General features: G+C 40.9%; 1 protein-coding gene across 2 annotated transcripts in view; it reads left to right on the top strand.

Annotated features, from left to right (window-relative positions):
- The window catches only part of MALT1 (MALT1 paracaspase), a 65186-nt gene extending 42161 nt beyond the window's left edge, over positions 1-23025 (top strand). For both annotated transcript variants that reach the window (XM_040478683.1, XM_040478684.1), the window contains 8 exons: positions 782-985; positions 9637-9814; positions 11087-11161; positions 11506-11633; positions 13945-14094; positions 16700-16857; positions 17951-18076; positions 19125-23025. In XM_040478683.1, the coding sequence (XP_040334617.1) occupies positions 782-985; positions 9637-9814; positions 11087-11161; positions 11506-11633; positions 13945-14094; positions 16700-16857; positions 17951-18076; positions 19125-19565 (1460 nt within the window). In that variant the 3' untranslated portion in view covers positions 19566-23025. The remainder of the gene's footprint in view (positions 1-781; positions 986-9636; positions 9815-11086; positions 11162-11505; positions 11634-13944; positions 14095-16699; positions 16858-17950; positions 18077-19124) is intronic.
- The last annotated feature ends 411 nt before the right edge of the window (positions 23026-23436 follow it).

Here is a 23436-nt window from a genome sequence, read left to right as displayed (position 1 = left end):
GTTTTGAAGACCAGCCTTCTACAGCCGTTTTTGGACAAGCAACACACGTGATAAAGCTAGGTGGTACTTTTTAAGGCATCGGTGTGGATCATTTTGCCCCTTGAAAATAGGAAAATTCTTTGTCTAAGAGTACACCTTTGAGCAGACTCTCTGCACTGAGGTCAGAAAAGAAACTGTTGAGATATTCATACGAAAAGTTTTCACATATCCCTAAGGTCACCCAAATGACCTTTTTAAGAAACCAAAAGGAAACAATACATCAGCTGAGAAAATTCAGATACAGTTCTTGTTAAGTCCCTGCCTTTCTCTCCTCTTTGGTTTTCCCCTTGCTTGCTCTGATGAGAATTTGTCCTGTTCCTCTTTTTGGTATTTATTTTTGCTTTTTTTTTTTAAGCCTTTTCCGCTGTCAGCAAAACAGAACCTAATTTGATGGGAACCCAGTTACTAACATTGCTTGTTTAAATTTGCTCTAAAAGCTAGTTGAATATTATACTCTTTATTTTTGTTGTAACTCAGTACAAGTATGTGGCTTCCTATGCACATCAATAGCCTTGGCCCGAGTGAGCACGAATAAGTCTACTCTCTGTTGTCTATCAGCCTGTGCTCCTCACTGGAGTTTTCCACATAAAGTAGTACCTCTAAAATGAAATTAAATTAGAACGAGATCTTAATTCGTAAAGCATACAATTTGTTATAATTCTACCATTTCCATAGGTCTTACTTTAATCTTAATTTTTATATCCTCCCTTTAAATCCCCTCTCTCTCTCTTTTTTTTAACAGCAAAGGACAAGGTTGCTCTTTTGATAGGAAATATGAATTACTGGGAACACCCCAAGCTCAAAGCTCCTTTGGTGGATGTGTACGAGTTGACCAACTTGTTAAGACAACTGGATTTCAAAGTTGTTTCGCTGTTGGATCTCACTGAGTATGAGATGCGAAATGCCGTGGATGAATTTTTACTCCTTTTAGACAAAGGAGTTTATGGTAAGATACTTACAGGCCTGTTTTTATAATTAGCCACTCTTCGTTGCACAAGTTAGGTTAAGCGGTAAAAATCAGAAAATGGTCTGATTTGACCATTGTTTAAGTGAACATGTTGTTGAAGTGAAGGAAGAGTTTTGTTCTTGTAAAGACGATGGATTTGATCTTCATTCTGTAGCTCCATGTGAATAACTAATTAACTCAGTGTCTTTACTTTAATGTCTCTTGTGAAAACATTTTTGTTCTTATTAGAATAATTCTTTCCTGTCTTCGGTGATTTTGGTTTTTATTGATAAGAGCTGAAGTACAGTAAAGCTTAATGGCCAAATGGCAAATTGTATACTCATATATGTACAGTATTGCTCTGTGTGTGTGTGTGTGTGTGTGTGTGTGTGTGTGTGTGTGTAGTACGAAAGGTAACCGAATGTACGTTTCTTTATGTTTGTTTCCTTTTTCTAACTATTTCATGGCATTTTGTAATCCTTTAATGGGAACTGGAATTTAGCAAGGATTTGTTAGTGAATGAAACATACGAAAACAGTTTGTAAACTAAAGCTCTGTACAAACATAGTTAAAGGTGGACCTCCACAAAAATTCTAACAGTAAATTTTTAATCATTTTATTCATTCCCTCATGGAAATATGTTAAGAACACCACATATATGGTAAAGATTTTTTAAAGAGACAGAGTATGTTGTCAGGAGTAAGTAATCTCTTTGGTAACTTACTTTTTTAAATGAGGATAGCCACAAAAGGCAGGCCAGCCGGCGGGCTCACTTGGGCTGTATTTCACAGGGGGTGGGACTGTGATGCAGTGCGATCACATTTGATTGCCAGGGAAGTGGCATTTCCAGGCCTGTTATTAGGCATGCTGGTGATAAATAAAAAGTATCCATTTGAAAGCTTTTATATCTTTCAAATTATTTTGCTTCAGTAATTTCTAAATAGATTAATTTCTAAATTCAGCCTTTTATTTGTAATGAGACTGATATGATGAGGTAAGCTTGGTGGAATTGCTAATGAGGCTCAAAGGATTTTTTAATTTTGTTTTTAGTGTTCATTTATTTTTGAGAGAGAGACAGAGTGCAACTGGGGGAGGGGCAGAGAGAGAGGGAGACCCAGAATCCGAAGCAGGCTCCAGGCTCCGAGCTGTCAGCACAGAGCCCAACGCGGGGCTCAAACTCACGAACCGTGAGATCGTGACCTGAGCCGAAGTCGGACGCTCAACCGACTGAGCCACCCAGGCACCCCTCATTCTCATTTCTTACTGAAATTGTCACCTTAGCTTTAAGTCCTTTGTCTAGCTTAAACCAAAACTTTTAATTGCGCCTGTAAAGTAGAAAACCAGAAATATTAAAAAGTTGTGGCAAGAAGAGCTCAGCTTGTGCTGAGGCTTTGCCCCGATACAAAAACACCATCGGGGCGTGTGGGCGGCTCCATCGGTTGAGTGGCCCACTCTCGATTTCAGCTCAGGTCATGCTCTCACGGTTCGTGAGTTCATGCCCCACATCAGTCTCTGCACTGACAGCACAGAGCCTGCTTGGAATTCCCTCTGTCCTCTCTGCCCCTCCCCTGCTCGCTTGCTCTCGGCTCTCTAAATAAATAAATAAATATTAAAGTTTTCTGTTTTGAAGCGTTGTGTGTACCCCAGGCATCAGGCACATCTGATGCAGACGTAAGTGTGGCAGAGGCTTCGCGTCACAGGGCCTTCCTCCTGCACTGCGCCTTCACCTCCAGTTGACGGCCTGTGGGGTGGGGGAGGCCAAGGCAGAGCCGTGGGAGAATTTCAGCATGAACGACTTCAGTTGCGGAAAGCATACGCATCCAGGCTTATGCCCTTTTGTATCATGTTGCCCATGGGTTTGTAAAAGAAGCAAAAGTTGCCCCAAAACAGAAAGTAGGTAACTCACTTTGAAAACATACATAAACCTAAAAAACACCCTCTGAGAACAGAAATAACTGATCTCTACTACATGTCCTCGAAGACAGGTGAAGGTAAAGATTTCTAGTTGTCACACGTAGATGGCTATGAGAGAGAGTAACTGAAATCCCCCCCCACACTGTGCCTTCCTGCATTCTCCACCTGCTGCGGTTCAGCTGTGCTTTGGTGGAGAAGGATATTGGAGTCTGGTCAGAATATGGCCAAGTCTCGTTTACCCTGGAGGAGTCGTTCAGTTCAGAGCTGCGTGGTGAGGCGGGGACCTTAAGTCAGCTCGCTCGTGCTCAGCGCTCCGGCTTTTCTGCTGACTAGTGTGGAACCGTAACTAAGCTATTTAACTTTTATAAGCAAAAAAGATTTATGAAATGGATAGACTAACTTAGCGAAGTGATTGCAGAATAAATAAAGGTAAAATAATTATCCCCGTGCCTGGCACAGTAAAAGTATTACCGGTATAATTTCCTGCATTCCAGTTTGTCTGCATCTTTAGATGCGAGGTTTGAACCAGATAGCATTCCACTCGAGGCCTCAATTAGAGAACCCCAGCTTTCATATGTTTTTATATATTAAGGTTCAGCCTAAGGTTTCATTTGGAAGAAAAAAAAAGGAGTCTTTTAAATGATAGTGTAGCGAAGCCATGGAAAACCAGCTCACTGACATTTTATATTTTCTGAGAGTAAAGTTAACTAGAAAGCCAGCAGCAGCTTATAAAGAGACCGTGGAGTATAGCACAGTGGTTGGCCTGGCCAGCATCCAGACTCTGGTTCCGTCACTTATTAGTCATGTGGATTTACATGAACCATTAAACCTCTCAGTGTGTCAGTATTTCCATCTGTAAAAGGTGGGTGATAATATAACCGCCTGGTTACGAGAAATACGAGGATTATAGGAGGTGATAACTATACAACTAAAGCACTTTATTCAGACTGTGTCTGGCACACAGGAAGAGCTATGTAGGCTGACGGTGACAGTGGTGGTGGCAGTGACTGTCCTCGTCAGAGCACTGTGCTAGGTGCACTGCAGCTCAACTCCGGTGGGACCGTCTTCCGTCTCGGCAATTCTCTTCTCTGTAAGCGAGAATAAATATCTGTAATAAACTATGTCCTTGGAAATCATGTTCCCAAGAAACAGGATTCCCTAAAGGTCTAATGGACAGGATTATATTTCTAACCACATTAAATTTCCTGTCATTTGGGGCGCCTCGGCTGGCGACTCTTGGTCGCAGGATCGTGAGTTCAAGCCGCATGTTGAGTGTAGAGATTACTTAAATAAGTAAATAAACTTAAAAAAAAATACTTTTGTCATTTTATAAAGATGCCTATTTTGTACCTCTACCCTTTGAGTAATGCGATAATTGATAAAATTAATTGGCAGTAATAGAGATGGGATTCTTAAAATACAAGGATTTGGCCTAGTTTGTTGTACATAAAAATGTTTAATCTCCTGCCATACTATTTGGATGTAGACTTTGATACAAAATGCTTCCACTTTCCATAAGTCATGTTGGGGCAGAGAAAGGTTTTTTGTTCTTGTAAGTGCCTTAATTTCAATGATTGCCGAGTGGGACGTATGGCATTGAAGTAACGGGCCATGCTTAGGTCTCCCTGGTTGACAGAGCTTAAACCTTCCCTTGAACTTGCTGCTTCTCCCAAGTTACGTCTCACTGGAGGCAGATGTGTCAAATGATACAGCGGGGACAATACTCAAGCTGCCTGGTTGGCTGTCTGAAGTAACATCAGTTGTAGAAATGGTACCGTTTCTACTGAAAATCAGACCCTTTATAGAAAGTTCTCTGGATCCAGCTCTCTCCTGATTGGTTTGCATTGTTAATTAATGCATTCAAAAGTATTTACTGAATTCCTTAATATATCCATAGCACAGATAAAGGAGTATGCTAGGTGTCGAAGGAGATACGGAAAATAAAGAACATGATTTATACTCTCAAAACTCTAAGTCCCTTAATATAATGAGGAAAAAATTAAAAATGCTTTTTTTGGAGTTGGAACACCTATCAGCTGTATGATTGTAAGCAAATCACTTACCTTTTTCATTTTCTCACCTATAAAATATGGATATAAATCATTTAAACATTGTTATGTGGATTAAAATCAGTTCATGTATATGAACGTATTTTCAGAACCGTGAGAAAGCTATACAAACGTATAAGATTAATGTCTCTTATGAGCATTTTTACCAAAGAAATTAAATATGCATAGAACTGTAAGGTGTCCCTAAAAGCCAGCGTGTGATTATGTGTCAGAGAGTGCTGCCACACGGCTTCACAGCAGGGAGAGACCGAAGTGTCAGAAAGCTGGAAACCAGGTGATAACCTGCTGAGGGTCCTGAGCGTGAGATAACCCTTGAGGAATTGCCATGATGTGGGTAGATGGGAAGGAGGGAGAGTAACTGAGTCGTGAAGGTTACAAATGAGCATACCTTGCCTTGGGAAGCGGTGAACAGACTGATGGGGAAGAGAGTCCCGTTTTAGACACAGGTTTCCCGCTGTGTGAGCGTTCCCAGGCCCAGACAGCCTTTTCTGGTACCTCCGGACACAACTTGCTGACGGATGCACAAGATACATTGAGATACAACCCAGATGCTCACAGACACAGCTCAGAGGTCTGGCGGTTTGCTGCCAGGATGCTGAGTGTGGATCCTGGGGAAGGAGCCGGCAGTGCCTCTCTCTCTGCTTGGCTGTGTTCTGCCTCCAAATGACTTGCTGCAAACAAACACTAAATGCCATTTCTGCTTTTTGCCTTTTTTTCATAAAAGCAAAACGTCTCAGGGCTCCTGGGTGGCTCAGTTAAGTGTCCGACTTTGGCTCAGGTCATGATCTCATGGTCCATGGGTTCGAGACCTGCATCTGCCTCTGGGCTGACAGCTCAGGGCCGGGAGCCTGCTTTGGATTCTGTCTCCCTCTCTCTCTGCCCCTCCCCCGCTCATTCTCTCCTTCCCTCTCTCCCTTCCTCTGTCTCTCTCAAAAATAAATAATCATTAAAAAAAAGTCCTCTTTAGATTCCTTTGGTTAGCAAAACCAGACATTGTAATGTGGGTCTCTCTTAAAGGCAGAGTGGCGTGGCACAAACTTTAAAAAAGGGGGGGTGGGGCGCCTGGGTGTCTCAGTCGGTTCAGCGTCTGACTTCCGCTCAGGTCACGATCTCGCGGTTTGTGAGTTCGAGCCCCGCGTCGGGCTCTGTGCTGACAGCTCAGAGCCTGGAGCCTGTTTCGGATTCTGTGTCTCCCTCTTTCTCTGACCGCCCCCTGTTCATGCTCTCTCTCTCTCTCTCTGTCTCAAAAATAAATAAATGTTAAAAAAAAAAAAAGTGAGGGGTGCCTGTACTTGATAAAGAAGTATATAAATTCTACTGTTTTGAAACGTACAGTTCAGTGGCTTTAGCGTATTCACAGTTTTGCATCAGTCACCTAATTCCAGAACATTTTCATCACCCCAGAAAGAATCTCCACGTCCGTTAGCCGTCACTCGTCATTCCTCTTTGTCCCAAACCCCTGGTAACAGCAGCTTTTCTTTCTATCTTTATGGATTCACCTTTTGGAGCCATTTTGTAGAATGGAATCTTTCCGTGCCTGGCTTTTTTCTCTTAGCATAATGTTTTCAAGGTTCGTCCGTGTCATTGCGTTACTTTTATGGCTGGATAATCATGGTATGGATGTACCACATTTCCATCCATCAGCCGGTGGACACGTAGGTTGTTGCCTCTGGGTGCTATTCTGAATCACACCGCTGTGAACACTCGTGTGCACGTTCTTGTGTGGACATAGGTTTTCAGTTCTCTTGGCTGTATACACCTTGGACTGCGATTGCTTAATCATATGGGAATTCTGCATTTAACTTTTTGAGGAACCGCTTAAACTCTTTTCTGACTACATGTTCCCACCAGAAGTAAATGAGGCTTCCAATGTCTCTCCATCCTTGCCAACACGTGTTCACGCCTGTGTGTTTATTGTAGCTGTCCTAGTAAGCGTGATGTGGGATCTCATTGTTCTGTTTTGCATTTCGTGTGTTTATTTGTTTGCTAGCCTCTTTGGAGAAATGTTTGTTCAGATCCTTTGCCCATTTTTTACTTGGCTATTTGTCTTTTTATGGTCGAATTGAGGAGTTCTTTATGTATTCTAGATACAAGTTGTCCTTATAGATCTACTGTTCGCAAGTATTTTCTCTCATTCTTCGGGCTGGCTTTTCACTCACTCAGTCTTCATTGCTTAGTGAATTACATCCACTCCCTGTGTCACGATTTTTAAGATGCTCGTGTCAGTGCCCCTCTTCTTTCTGGGGATAATTTAATTCCTTGCCAGGCTGGTCTCCTTTCTCTTGGCTGCCATTCCAGGCCCACGCCTGGTTTGTTTCCGTTCCCTAACATCCCTTGCTCTTCCTCTGGTTTTCCGAATTGTACCCAGTCTCCCAAGACCACCTATGGTTGCTTCCCTTCACACCAATTTCTCCGTGCACCTTACTCAGATCATACAAGGTTTCCTTAATCACATAATTTATGATATTTCATTGTATGCTGACTTTCTGTGTTCTTTAACAACATGAGCAGGTCTGAATGAGTTGCAAGATCCTTGGGGCAGGAACCTTGTCTTCCTTTTCTTTTTCATTTCTTTCATTCAGGACACAGATGAGATAGAATAAACCCACACTGAATACATGAATGTGCCCATTTTGTCATTAGTTTAAATGTTTATTTTCGAGAGAGAGAGAGAGAGAGAGAGAGAGAGATTGAGAATTCAAAGCAGGCTCTGTGGATGCGGGGCTCGAACTCAGTGAATCACAAGATCATGACCCGAGGCGAAGTTGGACGCTTAACTCTCTGAGCCACACAGGTGCCCCCCATTTTGTCATTTTTTTTTACCTGAAATGTTACCTATGAAAGAACCGTTTTTTTCACTTTAGTCAGAGTTCAAGAAAAATAGACCTGGGTTCTGCCCAAATGGAGCAAGTTGTTCGAAGCTACGTTCTTTGCTCGGAATTGGAGCTGTAGGTGCAGGGAGCAGCTTCTCGGTTGTTCCCCAGCTTGGCGCCTTTTTACTATTAATGTCAGAAAGCCATAGAAAGAAGTCGTCATATCCAGGACGCTGACAGAGCAAAATCAGTGGGGCTTAGAGATTGCGTGCCTAGGGGGATGTATCTTCACAAATATTTCTATCAAATATTTTTATAAGGAAGCCCATACTGATATTTGGGGGTTTTTTTGTTTTTTGTTTTTTGTTTTTTACAGCCAAAACAAACATCTTTTCAAGAAAATGTTCAGAGTCGTTTGGTGCAGTTTTTGTAGTATCGTTTCTCAGTAAAGAAATGACTCATCTATGGACTACTAAAATGAATGTAAATTTTAGATTATGAATTCAAGAGACTCTAGATGGAAAATTAATGATATTTATATCTCATAACGAAAAGAAAAAGTAGTAATGGGGCTCCTGGGTGGCTCAGTCAGTTAAGCATCTGACTCTTGATTTCAGCGCAGGTCATGATCTCACGGTTCATGGGCTTGAGCCCCACGTTGGGCTCTGCGCTGACAGCTCAGAGCCTGCTTGGGATTCCCTCCCTCCCTCTCTCTCTGCCTCTCCTCTGCTCTCTCTTACTCTCTCTTAAAATAAACTTAGATCTTAAAAAAAAAAAAAGTAGTAATCCATGAAAACAGATTTTCCTTCCCTTCTTAGAAAAAGCTACATTTAGGGGCACCTGGGTGGCTCAGTCAGTCGAGTGTCCAACTCTTGATTTCAGCTCAGGTCACGATCTCGAGGTTTATGAGATCAAGCGTCACGTGGAGCTTTGTGCTGACAGCATGTGGAGCCTGCTTGGGATTCTCCCTCCCTCCCTCCCTGCCCTACCCCCCCCTTCAAAATAAATAAATAATCATTTTTTTTATAGACTACGTTTTTATTTTTATAGCCCTTACTAATTATGTATATAAATGCCTGTGGGATTTATTTTTCCTTTTTTTGCCTATAGAATTTCCTGTACTGGATTTAGTAGTTACTGGTCATCTAAATATGTTTATTTGTTCATCCATTAAAAACTTACTAAGCTCCTGCTGTGTGCCAGGAATCCACAGATAGAGATAATACTGTCCCTGCCCTGGGGGAGCTCCTGGTCTCATGGAGAAGACAAACGAGTCAACAAAGAAGTCCTTAGCCTTTTTCTTTTTTATATAACATAAGATAAATCTGCATTCCATATTATACCACTGGTTACAAATATACCATTTTTATGAACTAAAACATACTTCACGACAGCATCTTGATGTCAGTTTAAAATACAGTATTTGGGGGCGCCTGGGTGGCACAGTCGGTTAAGCGTCCGACTTCAGCCAGGTCACGATCTCGCGGTCCGTGAGTTCGAGCCCCGCGTCAGGTTCTGGGCTGATGGCTCGGAGCCTGGAGCCTGTTTCCGAATCTGTGTCTCCCTCTCTCTCTGCCCCTCCCCTGTTCATGCTCTGTCTCTCTCTGTCCCAAAAATAAATAAAAAACGTTGAAAAAAAATATTAAAAAAAAAATACAGTATTTGAAGACTGTTGTCGAAATAATTTTCAGTGCAAACTTAGTTAACATTGACTGTGTTTATAGTTGGGTATCTCTTAAATAAGCTTGCATTAACTTGAAGAAAATAAAAGACTGGGTTTTTTCCACAAGAGTGCTACATGCATATTCAGAGTGCAATTTAGAGTTAATTTTTACCCCTTTTTTCTCTTTTCCAGGATTATTATATTATGCAGGACATGGTTATGAAAACTTTGGGAACAGCTTTATGGTCCCTGTTGATGCTCCAAATCCATATAGGTCTGAAAACTGTCTCTGTGTACAAAATATACTGAAATTGATGCAAGAAAAGGAAACCGGACTCAACGTGTTCTTGTTGGACATGTGTAGGAAAAGGTAAGCTGTCTGTGTTAAATGAAGCTCATTGGACTGAGGTAAATATCAGCGTTAACAAGTAAATCTAAGGCAAACCTGGGAATTCTAAGAACCACCTAAGCTTGCGAATTTTTTTTTTTTAACGTTAATTTTTTAGAGAGAGAGAGACACAGAGCATGAGCTGGGGAGGGGCAGAGAGAGAGGGAGACACAGAATCAAAGCAGGCTCCAGGCTCTGAGCTGTCAGCACAGAGCCTGCTGCGGGGCTCGAACTCAGGAACCACAAGATCATGACCTGAGCCGACGTTGGAAGCTTAACCGGCTGAGCCACCCAGGCGCCCCAAACTTGTGAATTTGTAATTACAGATTGAAACTGACCAAGAAGGACACTAGAGGAAAATATATTTTCTCCATGTGTATTTAATGATTTTAACTTTTTTCTTATTTGCTATAGAACCAAAGTGAGGAACTAAAGGGCGTGGGTATTTTTTCTTAATTTTTCTTAATGGTTATTTTTTAAAGAATTCTTTTTTTAATGTTTGTTTATTTTTTGAGAGAGAGACAGACAGACAGAGTGTGAATGGGGGAGGGGCAGAGAGAGGGGGAGACACAGAATCTGAAGCAGGCTCCAGGCTCTGAGCTCTCAGCCCAGAGCCCACCCGGCTCGGGGCTCGAACTCATAAACCGTGAAATCATGACCTGAGTCGAAGTCAGACATTTAACTCTGAGCCACCCAGGCGCCCCAAGGGCATGGGTATTTATTCACACTCCAGAAGGTTCAGCTCTTCAGAATGCCTGTAGGTGTCTCCAGTCGTCTCTCAGTTATTCCTCCAGAAACTGACAGAAAGAACACCCGTGGTCAGTGGGGCTTCTGTCAGTCCTGGTCTCGCAGATACAGAAAGTGTAGCCGAACCTCATGTTTGAAGCTTCAGATCCCAGTTGTTGGCCACTGTGTTACTAAGGAATAGAACCAGTGATTATTCCTCTCAGAAATAGAGTTTGTGCTTGCTCAGCGTTTACCAATCAAAAACCAATGCCAGAGTTCAGATGTTGGTCCTGTTTAAAGCTAAGCAGAGAAAGGATGTGGCCATCTGCCCTCTCAGCAGCACAGGAGCCCTGGATTATTTTGGGTAACTATGTGGCTGGTTGGATAAAGGAATTTTGAATCTATAATTTTAAATCATATGTAATACAACAGTGTTATATTTTCCATTATATTATTAAAGCTCTCCAAAATGCTGTTTAACTTTTTTCACATTTGTATCTGTCCTTCTCCCTCCTCCCTTTTATGTAGAAATGACTATGATGACACCATCCCGATCTTGGATGCACTAAAAGTCACCGCCAACATTGTGTTTGGATACGCCACGTAAGGAAATTTTATATTTGTGTTCAAGATGCCTTCATTTTTCATGACTTCTTTTTGATTATAGATTAGAAGCCTAGACAGATCCATAGAAATGTAGGCATAAATTTTCCTCTTTGATATCCTCGATACGAAGTTTTAAATAATTGACTTGGGCACCTCCTATCCTGACATCTTCTTTTCACTAAGCACCAGAGCATTTAGTTCCTGCTTAAAGATTAACTGTTGAATTAAGATGTCATGCAGGAGGCTGAGAAGCAAATGAAGCTCGTCCGTATTTATGCAAGCCCATGTGGCAAGTGTTTCCTTTCTTTTTGTTTTAATTTGTCTTTTTGCTGTTTTTTAAGGTGTCAAGGGGCAGAAGCTTTTGAAATCCAGCATTCTGGGTTGGCAAATGGAATTTTCATGAAATTTTTAAAAGATAGATTATTAGAAGACAAGAAAATTACTGTGTTACTGGATGAAGTTGCAGAAGGTAAAATAAATAAAGAGAAAGCTACTCAGGGTCCTCTGGTAATTATTTTCTTCCTACTATTACTGTGCAGGTTTGGAATTAATATTTATTTTATAAAAAACAAAAATTTAGGCAGTGTTCAGCAACACTCCATTTAATTCCGCCCCCCCCTCCTCATTCTGTTGACTTGGCTTTATGCCCTCTGCGCAGCATGACTTGAGCCGCGGCACTGATCGCAGGCAAGACTGTGGAATCGGTGAAGTTTCATTCTCCGAGTTGTGTGCCTCGTTTCTGTGCCTCGTGCCTGGTGCTGCCCGACTGCTTGTTTGCAGAAACCGGGTCCAGAGAGCATCCTCTCTGAGGATTAGAGATACAGCCTTACAGAAATTTTGAGGCCTGGTGGAAAAGTCTGGGTTCATTTTTTTCTTGATGCACTTAATGGTTTTTAAACTCTGCTTTCAGGGCGCTGGGTGGCTCAGTCAGTTAAGCATCTGACCTTGGCTCAGGTCACGATCTTGCAGTTCCGTGAGTTAGAGCCCCACATCGGGCTCTGTGCTGACAACTCAGAGCCTGGAGCCTGCTTCGGATTCTGTGTCTCCCTCCCTCCCTCCCTCCCTCCCTCTCTGTCTCTCTCTCTCTCTGTCTCTCTCTCTCTCTCAGAAATAAAGAAAAAAATTTTTTTAATAAAATAATAAAAGTCATACCAAAAAACAGTTCTTTTGCAAACCAGCCCATGAGAAATGGAGTTTCTTGGGTGTTCCAAAGATGGCAACTTGAGTATCAGATATGTGAAAGTTACCCTAAGAGCCATGAGTCACCTCTATTTTCATGTTTTTATCAGTGCAGATCTTGTAGCTGGGTCACCTGACTTCACCGTTTTCCCATGTAACATAGACAGCCAGAGCTTTGGACCTCCTCCTGCCATCCTGCTTCGGCCAGAAAAGTCTGCTTTTATCTGCTTTATATATGAGGCTTCTATTTCAGAATAGATTCTTCTATTTAAGAATCTTAGTTTTGGGGCACCTGGGTGGTTAAGCGTCACGCTTCAGCTCAGGTCATCATCTCACTCTACGTTCGAGCCCTGCATTGGGCTCTGTGCAGACAGCTCAGAGCCTGGAGCCTGCTTCAGATTCTGTGTCTCCCTCTCTATCTGCCCCTCCCCCCCCCCAAAAAAAAACAAATAAACATTTAAAAAAATTTATTTTAAGAATCTTAGTTTCACCTCTTTTTTTCCAGATAAGTAACTACTTTCCCAAGACCAGATACTATTAGTTTATAACTTTATTAATAATAATGTATATAGATGTAGGAGAAATAATTTGTTCATATTAAATAATATATAGCTTTGTAAGTTTAAATTGAGATTTATCAATAATCGTAAGTCTTTGTCTAAATAGGTTGGATGAAAACACATTGTGGTATAACTTTTTTGTTAAGTTCAAAACCTAAAACATTGGCATATACTACTTACCAATGCCTGTGTTTGAGTGAAAATTAAAATATGCATGGTAGGGGCTCCTGGGTGGCTCAGTCAGTGAAGTGTCTGACTTGATTTGGGCTCAGATCATGATCTCATGGTTCTTGGGATCGAGCCCCGTGTCGGGTGTGGAGCCTGCTTGGAATTCATTCTCTCTCTCTCTCTCTCTCTCTCTCTCTCTCTCCCTCAAAATAAAGATATCTGAGGTGTAGATGGCACGGGACCTTAACTTTCTCGTAGATAAATAGTCATTTGTTTACTAACTGCGTGTATTTCCCAACGGAGTGCAGACATAAAATGAGGACTACTCTTTCAGTAAACAAATATACTTTCAGTTCGTTGTGAATTTTAAGGTTTAAGGTATTAGGGATTTGGTAATAGAATTATAGAAGATAAAAGTTAAAAGGGCCTTTAGAAGTGGGCTGGTGCAACATTTAAAAAAAATTTTGAGGGGGGCGCCTGGGTGGCTCATTCGGTTAAGTGTCTGACTTCGGCTCAGGTCGTGATCTCACGGTTCGTGGGTTTGAGCCCCACGTCCAGCTCTATGCTGACAGCTCAGCCTGGACCCCACTTCGGATTCTGTGTCTCCCTCTCGCTCTCTGCCCTTCCCCCACTCATGTTCTCTTTCTGTCTCCCTCTGGCTCTCTCTCTCTCTCTCTCTCTCTCTCACATCTGTTTGCTCATTACTTTGACCCGTTCCTGGCACATAGTAGGTGTTCAGTAAATACTTGTTGACTGAATAAGTGATAGATACTAAGAGTATAACCTGATTTTCAGGGGAGTTCCTGGCCTAAGTATTTAAAACATAACATAATGAAAAGACTGTGGTCTCAATACTTATTTCTTATCTTTTAGACATGGGTAAGTGTCACCTTACCAAAGGCAAACAGGCTCTGGAGATTCGGAGCAGCTTATCTGAAAAGAGAGCACTTACTGACCCAATACAGGGAACAGCATATTCTGCGGAATCTCTGGTGCGGAATCTGCAGTGGGCCAAGGCACACGGTACGGTGATGGCTGCTTTTTGTGACGTTGTTCTATAATGTGCTTGTATTAAATCACGAAGGAGGTTTTTTCCTCCTGGATAAATCGTTTTCTTCTCAACTTTGTAGTGACAACATTTTAGCGTGGTGAGCAAACCCAAGACTAAACAATCTACCTGATATACAGTCCCTTAGACTTGATCATATTCTGAGCTGCTGGAAGTGTGCCGTTTGAAAAATCAGACAGGCCTGGGTTCTGATTCTGTCTCTGCCCCTTGGTAAGCGTGTTGCCTATCAATGGGGACAAGAAATAACACTTGCTGCGGTTGTTGATGTTGAAGGAGGTCGCACATGTAAAAAGACAAGCATACTAGTCAGCAAATACTATGTGCTCATAAATATTACTGGGCATTCGCTCTCTCTCTGACTCTTGAAGCAGAGAGTTGGTGAGCAGGAGAAAGAGGGAGTGGAAATCCTATCTACAACATAATGAATTACTACTGGTAATTCTGTGTGTTTAGTGAAAAAGTGAATTTAAATCATTGACAAGTGAAGATTTTGGATTTACTACGAGTCTTTTCCTCTAAAAAAGACCTAGGAGCATCTGGACGACTCAGTCGGTTAAGTGTCGGACTTCGGCTCGGGTCATGATCTCACAGTTTGTGAGTTCAGGCCCTGCATCCGGCCTTCTCCTGTCAGCACGGAGCCTGCTTGGGATCCTCTGTCCTCCTCCCCTCTCTACTCACACTTGCTCGCTTTCTCAAAAAAATAAATAAACAAACATTAAAAAGTAATAATAAAGATTAAAAACTCTAAACAACAATAGCAGAATCACGGTGGTAAAGATCAACAGTGAAAAGAGAAAAAACAAAACAAAACAAAAAACCCTTTTATAAAATGAAACTAAGGAAGTATCTCTTTACTTGGTGGATGAGATGCTGCCCAATTCATAAATCGCCTAATGAGGCCAATGAGATTTTCAAATTAAAAAAAAAAAAGTTTAGAAGTGTCTGGTCCAGTATTTTCCTGTTTGCTCATTACTTATACCACACCTGGCACATAGTAGGTGTTCAGTAAAATAGTTATCGAGTGAGTCTGTGTTACTGAGACTATAACCTGATTTGCAGGAAGTTTTTGGCCCAAATATTTTAAAACATCATGAAAAGATTGTGGTCTTAAAATAATACTTATTTCTTATCTTTTACACATGGATATATGTCATCTTACCAAAGGCAAACAGGCTCTAGAGGGTCAGAGTAGCTTGTGTGAAAAGAGAGCACTGTTTTTGGTAACAGGTTTGGTATTTTTTATGTTAAAGAGTTCATGCAAGGGGCGCCTGGGTGGCTCAGTCGGTTAAGTGTCCGACTCCAGCTCAGGTCATGATCTCACGGTTCATGAGTTCGAGTCCCACATCGGGCTCCATGCTGACCGCTGAGAGCCTGGAGCCTGCTTCGGATTCTGTGTCTCCCTCTCTCTCTCTGCCCCTCCCCTGCTTGCACTCTGTCTCTCTGTCTCTCTCTCTCTCATAAATAAAATAAAACAGGGGCGCCTGGGTGGCGCAGTCGGTTAAGCGTCCGACTTCAGCCAGGTCACGATCTCACGGTCCGGGAGTTCGAGCCCCGCGTCGGGCTCTGGGCTGATGGCTCGGAGCCTGGAGCCTGTTTCCGATTCTGTGCCTCCCTCTCTCTCTGCCCCTCGCCCGTTCATGCTCTGTCTCTCTCTGTCCCAAAAATAAATAAACGTTGGGAAAAAAAATAAATAAATAAAATAAAATAAAATAAAATAAAATAAAATAAAACATTTAAAAATAATTTAAAAAGTTCTTACAAAATGGTAAAAGGAAAAACATTAAGACTCCCTTAATCACTCACCGAAGGATGCAAATTCAACAACATACACAGTTGTGGATATATTAATAGTTAAGAAACAAATATAAAAATGGTAAACTTAAGTAGTAATGAGAGAAAACAAAATTAAAACTATGATAGTGTAGTTTTTCCTTTTTAATCTCATCAACTGGGTAAACATTTTGAAAATTAATGTTCATTTTGGAAATTGTATGGTCAAATCTATTTACAGTCTACGTGAGTGGAGAATGTCACATGTGTGAGGAACCGCCCAGCAGCTGTATCTAAAGCATTAAGTACATGTATATAAGAAATATTAACTATGGTAGAAAAACAATAAAATCCAGAAATACTATAGATATTCAAGAATAGTGGAGTTGTTCAAAGTAGCAAACTATTCAGCAACATTATGCTTATTGAAAACTATTTTCATGAAGATTGAGGCAGCAGTGAAAATTTACAAGTTGTGTGGATACTTTTGGTTACCACTGTCAAAATTATCTATGCAGAGGGACAAGAACTGTCAGGAAATAGTAAATGCAAGGCTTTTGTTTGCCTGACCAACCAGCAGAATATGGGGCTTTTTTTCCTCTTTCTGTAAGTGTATGCATGTGTGTTTATGTGTCTTTGAACAATGTGGTAGTTACAGAACCTTTCTGAGTGAAAACAAAAGCCCTGTTTTGCCCTTAAAGAATATTTATCTGTCGCTCATCATCAGAAAACTTAACCGAGCACTCCTCAAATGATTATTTACAAGTTGTTCTTTTTGTTCTTTTTCAGAACTCCCAGAAAGTATGTGCCTTAAATTTCAGTGCGGCGTCCAGATTCAGTTAGGGTTTGCCGCAGAGTTCTCCAACGTCATGATAATCTACACAAGCATAGTCCACAAGCCGCCCGACGTAGTGATGTGCGATGCCTACGTCACAGATTTTCCTCTCGTAAGTCCCCCCTTTCTTCTTTGGTTCGAAATATACCGATTACAGCCTCACTTACTAATAACTAAACATTTGGAAACTTCATGGTAAAGTTAAAGGAAATATAAATACCTATATATTTCCATTTATGTAAATACTTATTTGTGTTTTAGTGACAGTAGTCATAATATTTAAAAACTAATCACCAAAAATATCCTAAATGTCAAATTTCACCCAGGAAAGAAGCCTTTAATTTCCCTTACCCTAAGGAGAATATCAAATATGAAGGAATAAAATTTGTTATTCTTATGTCAAAAATAATTTCCTTTTAAAAACTACTGTTGTTAATTAAAGTCTTATGGTAGTACATTGGAAGCACAGAAATTTGTTTTTCCATAAATTAAGATACAGTATGTATTTTGTGTCAGCCTAAAGAAGCCAATAAATCTCTTTCCTACACGAGTTTAGTAAATTGAGAAGTAAGCAAGATCCAAGACAAATCCAGAGCATCACCTTTGGTATTGATAAAAGCTTCATGGAGGACATTGCTTAGTGTGAGAGCAGATGTTCCAGCACTGCAGCCCAGAATTAGATAGGTCTCTCTACCAGCCCCGGCAGCTTTCTGGGCATTGGTCAGGGCAGAACCTGAGGCCTTCGCCCTGGAGTTCCAGAACAGATCTCCCGCCCTCGGTGGGACAACAGGAGCTGTCTCTTAGAGAAGAAAAGGGAAGGGCTGTCCGTGTCTTGTCCGTTTATTGTTTCTAGATAACCCCCTGCACCTGCCCAAAAGTGATGAATAGAAGGACGAGAATCCAGGAGTCACACACTAATGGGGCTTGGATGTGAAAGGAAGCTTGGAGTGGGTGAAGAAGTGTCTCTGGGGATAGTTTGGAAGTAATTGTCCTTGCACAGCTAACTTTTTAAGCATATGTGTGCAGAATTTAGAATTCCTATTGTACTCTAGAGTGTTGTCTTTGTTGTTTGTTTAGTCCTGGATGAGAGTTTACCTACTCAGCCAAAATTCGTAAGAGAGAAATACCTGTTCAGATATTTTATTGTCATGCACAGTGTTGTGAGTCTCATTGATTTCATCAATAATGCCTGCTACTTTTCACAGGACTTAGACATTGATCCAAAAGCTGCAAACAAAGGGACGCCTGAGGAAACCGGCAGCTATTTGGTATCAAAGGATCTCCCCAAGCAGTGCCTCTATACTCGGCTCAGCTCACTGCAAAAATTAAAGGTTATGACTTTTCCTGTTTGTAACTGCTAATCTTACGAAAGTGAAAACTCATTTTGGCGTGTGACGGTTGTATCGCTTTATAGACTGCTGCTTCATTGAGTGTTAAATTGAAGTAGAGATACGTGATACAGTCTTATCAGTGACCCCCCTTCCACGTGGTGTTCTGTCCCTGCTAATGGCCTGAAGATGTTCACGTGAGAGTGTATGTGATGGAAAAGAGGGGTGCCTGGGTCTCGGTTAAGCATCCAACTCTTGATTTTGGCTCAGGTCGTGATCTCACAGTTTGTGAGATCTGTTCAAGTCCCCGTGCTGACAGCATGGAACCTGCTTGGGATTCTTCCTCTCTGTCTGTCTGTCTGTCTGTCTGTCTCTCAGCCCCTCTTCTGCATGTGTGTGCTCTCTCTCTCTCAAATAAACATTTAAAACAAAAAAGTTAGAGATACAGAGCATAGTCTGCTTTTAAATATCTTTGCATCTTTGAATAATCATTTTCTAGTTGGAACAACAGATACAAACTATCGTCACCCTGTTCATAGCTAATCTTCTTCAGTCTCCTTTGTCTGTGAAATAAGCCTGTGATCTGATGCAGTTATACTTTTCCACCTGTGACCATGGATTATTATCTCATAATACTTTTTAAAACAGCTAAACTTTTGGCCTGGGTGTAAAGTCAGGTTTTCTCCTTAAAGGACCGTTCTCCCATCTCCACCAGTTGGGTAAGTTTCCCAAGCCCCACTGCTTGGAAAACACCTTTAAACTGTTCCTCCAGAATACAGTACAAGGTCTCTGTGATTCTGACTACCGTCAGTAGTAAGTACTAGAATTCTACCAATTCAAAGTATCGAATGAAGGAAAGGGAACATGATTATAGCCGGCGTTGCTTAGTATAGGGAAGGTATGAACGGGCCTTGAGGATTGGAAGCTGGGAAAGGGGAGTGACAGTGGATTTTGTTGTGTGGTCCTGTGCGTATTTGTAGATGTCAGTGTTACTCTGAGACTGATGTGCTCCACAGTTGATAAAAATAACTTTATTCCTGTTCCTTTTCAGGAACATCTAATCTTCACAGTGTGTGTGTCGTATCAGTACTCAGGACTGGAAGATACTGTAGAGGAGAAGCAGGAGGTGAACGTTGGGAAACCCCTCATTGCTAAACTGGACATTCACCGGGGTTTGGGAAGGAAGACTTGCTTCCAGACGTGTGTCATGTGTAACGGCCCTTACCAGAGCCCTGCGTCCACCTCGACGGGGGCTGGACAGTATCACTCGTCTCAAGACTCCTTCCACGCTCTTTACCATTCGCATCTTGGTAACTCAAGCAGCGTTTTGCCATCAGATAGTTGTCATTGCAGCCGGACCGCGGATGCATTTATCTCAAGTCCCCATTCCCACCGCGACTCGTGTCGCTTTGGGAGAAGTAATGTGCCAGTAGAGACAACGGATGAGATGCCGTTCAGTCTCTCTGACGGGCTCCGAATTTCAGACAAGTGACCTCCTTGTGTTTGAAAGCTGCCATAATGGCTACACGCCTCCTGTGCTACGGGACCGACAGGAAGTGAGGTGTGACGGAAAAACAAATACATTTTTGTAGAGAGAAAGGATTAATAGTGGCTATTTCATGGCAAACCCAGGACCTTGAGATGTTGGAATTATATTATTTAGCCACAGACTTCCTCTTCCTCCTCTTGTAAGATTTGGTGAATTTGTTGGCTTGTTCTGTAAGAATGCAGTGTGGATGTGCTTAGAACAAAAGTATTTTCATTTCGAGCACTCGGAAGTGACAACAGTGGGAATGACATTGTTGAAGAAGTCCCTGTATTTTTAGAATGAGGGAAAAAAGCCTTGGTGATCATCAGGCTTAACCTCGTTTTATCGGTGGGAGAAACAGATTGTGGCATCTTGTTGAAGTGAGAGCTGACACCAGAACTGAGATCTCCAGATTTCTATTCCAGTGTTTATTCCACTACATACTGCCTTCCTGACAGGTTCTGAGACAGGTATTATTTTTGTAGATAGATTTAAAGATAATATGTAAATACGCATGTCTGTATATAGCCTAGTAATGTACAAACTTTAATTTGTGATTATATGACTTTACTACGAGTGTCTGTTAACAGGTTTGTATCTAAATCTTCTGTAAACAGGCTGAAAGTTCTTGTTCCTAAGGTCGTGAAAGCACGAGAGGTGATGAAATGTTTGTCTCTGTTAGAGCAAGACAGCAGGACAGTTCTGCCACTGGAGAATCCTGGGCAGCTGCTTATCTGAATCCTACAGACACTGGATATGTCTTCCTCGATAACATTAATTTTCTTAGTGAATTGTACTGGCCTTGAGAGATCATCTTCCCACTGTTGGTTCTACCAAAAGCAAGTGAAAAAGACAACTGCCGATAACAAAGATGCTGAATTAGTAACTTTAAAACGTGCCACAAAGAAAATACCAAGCCCAGATGGCTTCACTGCTGTATTCTACCAAACATTTAAAGAATTAGCACCAATCCTTTGCAGATTCTCCCCAAAAAATGGAAGCGAGAACACTTCCCAAGTCATCTTATGAGACCAGTATTCCCCTGATACAAAACCAGTGAAGACATCACAAGAAAACTACAGATCAGTATCTGTTCTGAACATAGACTCAAAAGTCATCAACAAAATACTAGCAAAGTGAATCTAGCAACATATAAAAAGGATTTTACACCATGACTAAGTAAGATTTATCCCAGGAATACAAGGTTGGTTTAACATCCAAAATTCAATGTCATATGCAGATGCTTCTTGTTAGTCACAGCATTCACCTTATTCACATTATTTCCATTCCATAAAGTCACTGTGGATACTGAATTAGTGAATACAGAGCCATTGCTCCTAGGGGAAGTGTGTGTGTGTATACATACCTCAAATAGATTACAATCTTAAATCCTGAAGACAATTTATCCTGGTATATACTGTTTTATTTTCAAAAGAGAAAACGAAGTTTAGAAATATTAAGTGACTTGCCTGAAGCCACCCCACTAATAATTGCCAGAGTTGGGATTCATACTAGCCCCAGAACCAGGACTTTTTTGCGCTGCACTGCGCTCCCCCTGCCCCCTCATCTTCTGGTCACGTCTGGGGGGACCTGGAACAGGAAGGCAAAGCATTGCCTTGTTCAGCTCCACGGAGAACACGCACATCAGGAAGCTCTCAATTTCGTGTGTCTGCAGATGCCTGTGAATGATCATAGAAGTGCTAACAGTTTTGAGGTGGGAATTACAAACAAGTTTAGATATAAATTGGTAAATTCATAAATATAGAATCGAAAATAATGAGGATCAATGCTACCATGTTCATAAAGGACTAAATTACCACATTGACTTAATTGTCTTCATAGTTGCAGGAAGAGCTTTGAAAAACTCAGCACCCTTTCATGATAAAAATAGTCAACAAACAAGGAATAAAAGGGAAACTTCTCAACATGATATAAAGAACATCTACAAAAACCCCACACCTAACATCATTAATGACAACAGACTAAATGCTGAATGTTCTCTCCCCCAAATCAGGACCAAGACAAGGATGTTTTTTCTCACCCCTTCTATTCAACATTGTACTTGAGTTTCTAGCCAGGGAAATTAGTCAAGAAAAAGAAATAAAAGTCAACCATATTGGAAAAGAAGTAAAACTATGTATTCACAGATTATATAAACTTGTTTTGTAGAAAATTCTAAGAAATTCATTTAAAAACTAAATGAGCTCAATAAAATTTTAAAAATTAAAAAAAATACACAACTTCTGCTCAATAAAAAAAACATCATTGTAAGAAAATAAAAACTACATGAGCTCACCAGACCACAGGATAGATACAAGATCAATATACAAAGATCAGTTTTGTTTCCATATCAGCAGTGAATGTTCTGAAATTGAGATTTTTTTTAATTCTATTTACAATAGCATCAAGGTGAACAAAAACTACACAACATTGTTGAAATTAAAGAAGACCTAAATAAATGGAAATTCATTTTTGTTCATGGATTGGAAGACTTTACATTGTTAAGATAAAAATGCTCCCAGAATGCTCCAGAGTCCGTGCAATTCCCATTAAAACCCCTGGTGACTTATTTGCAGAAACTGACAAACTGATAAAATTCATATGGAAAATTACAAAAGCCAAAACAATCATGAAGAAGAGCAAGGTTGGAAGACTGACACTTAACCAATTTCAAAACTTACTACAAAGCTACAGTAACCAAGGCAATGTGGTACTGGCATAAGGATAAACATGGGTTTCGGGAACATAAAATATAACTGAGGATCCAGAAATCAACAACGTTTATGAACAATTGATTTTTCACAAGTGTGCCAATAGCATTCAATAAGGAAGAGTAATCTTTTCAACAAAAAGTCCCAGGACAACTGTATCACAAAGCGCTAAAGGACCATCATCTTACACAAATTTCAGCCCCAGATGGATTGTATACCTAAATCTAAATGGATCATATACCTAAACTATAAAATTGACAAGAAAACATACCAGTAAATCTTCCATTTCTTATACACAGCACCAAATGCACAAGCAACAAGGGGAAAAAATCGGACTTCCTCAAAATGAACTTCAATGTCTTAAGGGACACCATCAAGTGAAAAGACAACCCACAGAATGGCAGCAAATTTTTGAAATTGTGTCTGATAAGGTACTTATATCCAGAATACATAAAGGACTTTTGTAATAATAATGTACTAGTGCTTAATTGTGGTTACTGTAGAGCAGAAACCAATGAATTGCCCAATGGGCTTTCTGTGATGATGGAAGCGGTCTATGTATAAGCTCCTGACATCATAGCTTCTCGGCCCGTGTGGTAATTGAGCAAATGAAATACAGCTGGGGGCTCCTGTATTCAGCTGTGCAGGTGTTCTGTATATTTGAATTTTTGAAAGCATGTATTTATACTTTTAAAACATTTTTTAAAGTAACAGAGCTGTGTAGTTTTTGTCTTTTCTATCGGCCATACTTTTATTTTCCTGACCTCTTATACGCCAGTCGCTCTGTAACCTTAGCGTAGGATTTTATACATCAGTAGCATTTAGGAGGGGTAACCCATTGATGCCATTGCAACGTGAGCGAGAGATTAGGAAGGCAAGGCTCACCTAAATCCAAAGCTAATATTTGATTCTGGGGAAGAGGAGATTTTCTGGAAAGTAACTTAAAATTACAAAGTAGCAATTATAAGTTACATGTTTTTCTTTTTTGTTTTTCTTTTTTTTTTTTTTTCAACGTTTACTTTTGGGACAGAGAGAGACAGAGCATGAACGGGGGAGGGGCAGAGAGAGGGAGACACAGAATCGGAAACAGGCTCCAGGCTCTGAGCCATCAGCCCAGAGCCTGA

This window comes from Herpailurus yagouaroundi, unplaced genomic scaffold, assembly GCF_014898765.1.
Source record: "Herpailurus yagouaroundi ecotype Mexico unplaced genomic scaffold, PumYag 142, whole genome shotgun sequence".
NCBI lineage: Eukaryota > Metazoa > Chordata > Mammalia > Carnivora > Felidae > Herpailurus > Herpailurus yagouaroundi.
Note: the sequence above shows the minus strand (reverse complement) of the source record. Positions and strands in the feature narration are given on the sequence as shown.